This window comes from Daktulosphaira vitifoliae, unplaced genomic scaffold (genome assembly GCF_025091365.1).
Source record: "Daktulosphaira vitifoliae isolate Bord-2020 unplaced genomic scaffold, ASM2509136v1 Scaffold_3, whole genome shotgun sequence".
NCBI classification, from domain to species: Eukaryota; Metazoa; Arthropoda; class Insecta; order Hemiptera; family Phylloxeridae; genus Daktulosphaira; species Daktulosphaira vitifoliae.
In genome coordinates, this window is record NW_026099574.1 from 5,372,531 (window position 1) to 5,380,053 (window position 7,523).

Below are 7,523 nucleotides of genomic sequence, written 5' to 3' on the forward strand. Positions count from 1 at the left end.
AAAAAAAAAAAAAAAAAAAGACAGGTATTTCTGAACGTCAATAATTGAATAAGTTATTGTTTATTTCAATAAGGTTAATGATCTGGTTTTCAACGGTCAACTTTATTATGTAATAAGATAAGTATACTTGTCCATATATGGCTCTACAAATACTTTAAAAATTATTAAATTTGTATATATGTATGTTAATTTTATTTTTCAATAAATATTATTACAAATATAAAATTATAAAACTAATAATATTTCATATCTTCATTATAAATTTGAGGATATTTTCCAATGGTTGGTGTGTCAATTTTTTTCAGGAAATCTAAAACAAATTTTAAACTTCAATGTATTGTTATGCAAATTGTGCTAAAAATATACCTTACCAATAAAACCATTAACCGGACCATTTTTACGTATATCAATCAATAATCTCAAAATTGCATTTTTGTGACATCAATTTTAAGATACAAGTCTCAGATATCATTTAATTATAATTATAATTATGTACAATAAAAAATAAATATCTTTTATTATTATTAATTATTCATTTATGAAAAATATCAATAATAAAAAACTTCTATCGGAGTATACAAGGGGGTGTAAGCACACCATTGTGGGTGTATGTTTCCCATAGGCTACTTTGAAATCAATAAATTTAGTACCCCCAATTTTTTCGATTGAAGAAACTAAATTTTTTTTTTATCATCTTATCAATCTTTAAACTCATTAATTATAACAGTAAATTGATGTTTGGTAAATACTACTTTGGCATATTTATAAAAATATATTTTTAAGATGAAGAAAATTAAACAAGACCCGCCCAACTCCTCAAAAATAATTTGCCCTAGTTAGTCCAATAGTCAATAGATTGGAAGTTAAAATTTCACTCGAGTAATATGTACTGGAAACGTTTAAAATTATATATTAATATAGAGAACTGCATTATAATGACAAACACAGTTTATTTTACTTATGGAGTTGATCCAATAATTTGTAAAAAAAACTCTAAGTTTTCATTGATATTAGGACGAGGCTCTTAATAATTAAAATTTGTTTATTTAATCAGAGCATATTTTAGATAACAAAGCAACGTAAATATTACCCATTTAAATACAGTCGCCGAATAAAAAATTTATTTGAGATGAATATTTCTTTTTTCTTTTTAAGGTATTAATTTACAATTATAAAATGTTATGTAAAAATAATGTTGACTAATTACATTTTTTTAATATATTTTCTGATATCATTAGATTGAAGAATAATTCAAGCAGTGTAAGTTACTCCCGTTTAAATAGAACCTGAATAAAAACCAAATTCCACGTGGAATATCTTGAAAATAATTTTTTATTTTGATGATTTGAACTTATTAAATTGCATAGATTATCATAAGGTATTTTTATTTTATTTTAATAGAATAACAGATAGGAACTAATAAAATATTATTTTAGTTACAACATACATTCATAACGTAATAATTACTTACAATTAAATAATTCCTTTGATGAAAATATAATATTAAATGACTATATAAGCTTAATAATACATTTTCATATTTTATAAAGAATATACAATAAATTATTTTGCTTCTATAGAAAAACACAAATATGTATTTATATTTCATAAGTGTACATGCAGACTTAATTTTGTATAATTCACTCTTGTGTTCTTAAATTTACGAATTATCAAAATTAATATTGTATAAAATTCCTTATTTCTTGTTTAATTGGAATTAGTTTTACATTTTTCATAAATTATAATTATAAGTGTATATCAAAAACAATGTCAAATCTATATCTTGAAAAAGTGACTAATACGGTTTTAGCATTCGAACAGTTGATTAAATATGCTGATGAAACCAATATAAGTAAACAAATTATTCAACGGAAAAAAATAAAAGAACTTGTTTTTGAATTGAATCGACCAACTCAAATAGTTGATCCAACAACAGATGTATACGCAAACAAAACAATTTTTAATAACACAGATTCAGTAATTAATACAAACAAAGAAATAAAAAAAAACTCAGCACAGTGGGGTCGTGGTATAGTTGGGTCCAGTATAAATGATATCTGAAAAACGCTTTGTTGCAAATCTGTCGGTACTGTTTAATTTTAAGAAATTGGTTGATTATTCCAAAAGCAAAATTAGCTCCTATTTCTTTCATTATTCTTAATTAATAGTTCTATGATTTCTAAGTATAATATATATAATTAAACATCTATTATAGCAGTTTGATGTAGGTTCGTATCGAAGCTAAAATAAGGTCACAAAATATAATTACTTTGTTTACCCCTAAACATTACTTTATAGGTGCTTTTGCTGGTAGGATTAATAAAACATTAAAAATACGAAACCTGAAATTTGGCACAGAACTTTTTTGATAATAATTTGTTATTAGTTATGAATAAATGGTCTACAAAAAATTTTCATCAGAGTAAAAAAGATACTTTTATTTTCATGCTAATTTCAAATCAGCAATTATATGTTTTCCATCACCAATAATTTCTTATCAAAAATAATGAGTTGTCAAATATTTTAATACAACGTTTGTTCCCTCTAACGCTGAGTTTAATCAAATAAGGATTCAGTTTTATAAAATTTCATTGTGCTGAATTTTTGGTACACGACTTTAACATATATTATAATATATTACTATAATACACTATAATATATTGGATCATAGTGTATATATTAATACAATATTGTATTGATATATACTCCAAAAATGTTTATATAAAGAATATTACATTTCTTCTAATTAAAAGACATTTTAATTTAGTTTATGTATTAGAAATTTAGGTCCATGAGACTAAATAATACATTTAAACAAAAAATTCTTAATGTTAGATAAAAATAAAATGTATTATGATAGAAATGACACAATAATAAATTAATAAAATATACAATTATACAAATTTCATAGACAATATTACAATTTGTAGAGTTGAAATTACTCTTATTATTAATATGAAAAAAAAAAGTTTATGCACTTGGAAGTAATTTATATTTCATTTATGTTTTAATACATTAGTCAATAATATTACAAAAATTTACGATTATGAAAATAAGTATAATATTCCACTTTATTTTTAACGTGTCCCTTTTTTGGAAATATGTGTTCACTATTTAATACTGAGGTGCGACTTTTATCAAATGAAGTCATAATTGTTTTCATTTTTTCTTCTGAGCTTAAATTTTTATGAATAGGTAACGACTCCACAGAACGCTTGTAATAATTTTGTTCTTCTTTTATTTTAATAACAGACGTCTTCAAAATGTATTAAACATAATGAAAATTTATTATTAATAATTAATAATATTTTCTCAATAACAATAAACTTAATATTATAGTTTAATTAATAATAATTAATAATTTTATAATTACAGGTTTAGTAAGATATTCATGTTTTCCTGATACCAAATTTTTCCCGTAAATAGAACCCGTACGTTTAGACAAATTACCTAAGAAATATTAAAAATATTTACATTTTTGTTTTAATTATCCAGTTTTTAAGAAAATTTTTTTATTTAAAATCTAAAACTTTTCAAATAACACATGACATAATATTTATCGGCATTTCGGTAAAGAGCACAATTTTATTAGAAGCTAGTTTCAGAGACTAAACAATAAGATAATAAGTGATTTTAATGATAATAATGAAATATACTTAGATCTCAAATTGTAAGAAATTTTTTTCCAGTACACGATGTAATATCAATTTTATCCACATAAGTATAACTTTTAAAAAAATTCATGGATAATATATTGGTTCCTATATTTTGGATACCTTTTTTAAAAAACTTATGTATAACTCTCTCTCTCTCTGATATTTTTAGTTAACAAGAATACCCGTTGAAGACATAGAAGAAACGGGCGACCAAAAATTAGTTTCGCATTAAGAATAATGCTTTTTTTAAAAAATAAATTTTTTTTTAGTATTTTTTAAATGTCCCATAAATATGGTTAAATTAATACTTATAAGAAAAAACGGTAGCATAATGTAGTCGTAGCATTGTATGGACGAGGCATATTTGGGACAAGTATACATGATATCTGACAGTGATTTTAATCACTATCATGAGGAACGCTTTGTTACATATCTGTCGATACTGTTTAATTTTAAAAAATTGGTGGATTATTTCAAAAGCAAAATTATCTCCTATTTCTTTCATTATTCTTAATTAGTAGTTCTATGATTTATAAGTATAATATATATAATTAAATATATATTATAGCAAATTAATGTAATATTTTAGCTTCGTATCAAAGCGAAAATAGGGTTACAAAATATAATTACTTTGTTTACCCCAAAAAACTACTTTATAGGTGTTTCTGCTGGTAGGATTAATAAAACATTAAAAATACGAAACCTGAAATTTTTATATTATCACGCAACTTAATTTATATAAAAATACACTTTCTGATATGTATACAATTGTTCTTGAAAAATAAAAATGCATTTTTTCAAAACACAATCAATATGTGTGTAGTACTTATAATGGTAGCATCACATAAATTATTTTTAAGTGTTTCTTTGTAATTTGATGCTATTAATAATCTAAATGTTAATTTATATTGAACGTCAATAAATCTCGAATTTTTTATTTAAGTGAATTTTTTTTATGGGGTTTTAATGTAAAAATAACCCAGCACAGTGAGAATGTGGCATAGTTAGGTCAAGTATAATGATATCTGACAGTGATTAAAATCACTATCACAAAAAATGCTTCGATGAAAATCTATAGATAGTGTTTAATTTAAAAATAATGATGGATTATTCCAAAAGCTACATGATCTGCTATTTCCTTATTTATATTCTCATTAAGATATAGTATGTCGAATGAAAGAAGGGTATAAATATTATTTCACATAAAAAGATTGTAATGATCCATACACTCTTCAATAAGTTGTAGCATAATAAAGTTAAAAATGTAAAATATAAAATCGAGAATTTTCACACAAAAATAGCATTTGGTAACTATTTTTTCCATGAAGACAAAATAAAGTCCCAAATTTTTTTTTAATAATAAAGCATATTACATTATATTTAATTTAAGATATAGAAAAGTGTCAGAGTTTCCGGAACACTTTCAAAAGTGAAGTTGAAAAAGTTAATTTTTTGTGAAAAAGTTGTCATTCCCCCTTTGTGGACGGGTAAAGGGTAAGATTTAAAGGTAAAGACATAATGTATCTATAAAAAAAAATTATATCGATATAATCATTATTGAAGAAGTTATGGCAGTTTTAGGTAAAAAAAATTTTTAAAAATTTTAAAAATTAGCGATTTTTAAATTTGTAATTTTTTTGGATATTTCCCCCATTTACGGGGAACGAGGGAAATTTTTTCAATATTTGATGGTAATGTCTTCGACTAGATACGATTTTTGATCTTTTGACTTATCGTTGAAAGAAATCGGATCGGCGAGACCTGAGTAAAAGTGATAAAAGACAAAAAAAAAGAAAAAATGAAAAAAAATAAACATATCATTGTAAAATTAATACCTTCTCAGCTTTGCATCGAAGCTAAAATATAATTTGGGTAAGAGTTAAACATTAAACTTCTATCTAACTCATAAAATATTTAACATAAGTTTAGTTCAAATGCCTTCGAAATGTTTTTAAGTTAAAAAATTATTATTCTGTTGTAAAAATATGTATGGAAATATTTCCTAATGAATGTAAAAAAAACATAATGATTAGATTTACATCCTTCTACTTCTCCAATTTATCATGATTTAGAAGGTGTTGGCCCTCTTTCACATGCTAGGGAATCAAAGATGTTTATTGGCTTAATCAATGATGGACTGGACGGATTGCACCAGAAACTAGACACCAACAATGATAAAATGACAAGAAAAATCTAGTTGGCACATTGGGGATCGAACCCTTGACCCCGTACATTAAAAATAGGTTCACAATAAATGTATATTTTTAATTAGCAAAGTTTAAAATATTTTTGTAGTTGTGTCAGTTTTGTAATAAATTTTATTTTAAAAGAAAGTTATTATTAATAATTATTATACACATATGTTCAATGGAGTATAACATGAGAACAATAAATATTTTTGTGTCAACAAATTCACGAGATATTGTAAATTATTAAAAGTTGCTTATTCTGAACTGAATGATTAATCAAACTTAATGTTAAATGAGAAAAAAATGTTTGTTATATTATCTAAAATTAATTAAATAATTAAGTTAGTTAAAACCACGAGTAACTTTATAAGCAAGCTATTTAAAATATTTAAAAAAATCGTACATTGCTAAGTAATTTTTCCTGCATTAGGACATTTTCAATGTTATATTATATAATTAGATACTGTAAATGTATTTTACCAATATTAGCTATAGAAATATTGTTTACAATAATATTTTTTGCTGTTTTGTGGACAATAGAATCGTATGATTGAATTGTCGAATGATTTGACGGTGTTACTTCTACTGCAACGTTTTTACGAATCTTCACATATGCTACTTCTTCAAGAACAATAACCCTTCTAGCGTAAACAATCAGGTCACTTCCGTCATTGAAAGCAGCCATTATATTATCATTAAAATTAGTATTTTGTGACTAAAACACTATAATTATTAAAAAAACATTTGATCTAAAACAATAAATAGTAAACTTAAGTAACTTAGGTAAGAGTCGTCTTACTTACGGTTGCTATTGATTCATAANCAGAGTTCCTAAGTCGTCTTACTTACGGTTGCTATTGATTCATAATGGGCAATTAAACGTTTGACGTGACCCGCGGTTATCATTTTGACAAAATACAATATCAAAATTCAAATTCGCACAAATACATTTAAAATTGATAAAATTGTTTTTTACTTTGTTGAATCATTTAGTCGATTTTATTTTTAATCATAACTGATGATATTTTGTTTGTTTTTATGGGTAAACACACTAACTAAAAACTGCTGTATTAAATATTTTTATGCAGTGTACTTACGTACACAAAATATTTTTTATTCTTTGCACCATTTTATTTTTACCTTATACTTAATTATAATAAAATCTTATCTAAATCATGCAGAATTTAAACTTTTGTTGAAAATTTGATTAAAATTCATAATATGTAATGTCTAATTTATTATTAATTTTTTTTTAAATACTTTATAAAAATATGTAAAATATTTTACAATTAAATATTCTCTTTTAGCTTTGATGAGAAGCTGAGAAGATTTTAATTTTGCCATGATGTGTTTAATTTAATTTTTTTTGTCTGTCACTACTTTTTCTCAGCTCTTATTGGACCGATCTTATTTCTTAACGATACGTCAAAAGATTACAAATTATATCTAGTTAAAGACATTACCATTGAAGATTGAAAAAATTGATCTCGTTTTCCGTAAATGGAGGAAATTTCCAAAAAAATTACAATTTTTAAAATCGGTAAATTTTGTCATTTTTTTCACTTTTTTTAACTTTTACAAAAATTAACAAATCAACATAATTTTTTTTATAATAAAACCTTAAGTAATTCTCTTTTATTTGATATAATATTTTTGAAAATCTGACCCTTATACCTCT

At 23.8% G+C, this 7,523-nt stretch overlaps 1 protein-coding gene across 5 annotated transcripts; it reads right to left on the minus strand.

Annotated features, from left to right (window-relative positions):
* Nucleotides 1-2,785: 2,785 nt before the first annotated feature.
* Nucleotides 2,786-6,798, minus strand: LOC126900796 (uncharacterized). 5 transcript variants are annotated; one of them, XM_050676734.1, is made up of 4 exons: nt 6,695-6,798; nt 6,326-6,568; nt 3,374-3,450; nt 2,786-3,256 (listed from the first exon to the last, which is right to left on the minus strand). In XM_050676734.1, exons 2-4 carry the CDS (start codon nt 6,528-6,530, stop codon nt 3,029-3,031), a joined length of 510 nt encoding a protein of 169 aa, XP_050532691.1. In that variant the 5' UTR covers nt 6,531-6,568; nt 6,695-6,798; the 3' UTR covers nt 2,786-3,028. The 5 variants fall into 5 exon arrangements, with proteins under 5 accessions (XP_050532691.1, XP_050532690.1, XP_050532692.1 ...); XM_050676733.1 differs by having other exon boundaries at nt 6,326-6,594; XM_050676735.1 differs by lacking the exon at nt 6,695-6,798 and adding an exon at nt 6,649-6,672.
* Between the last annotated feature and the right edge of the window lie 725 nt (nt 6,799-7,523).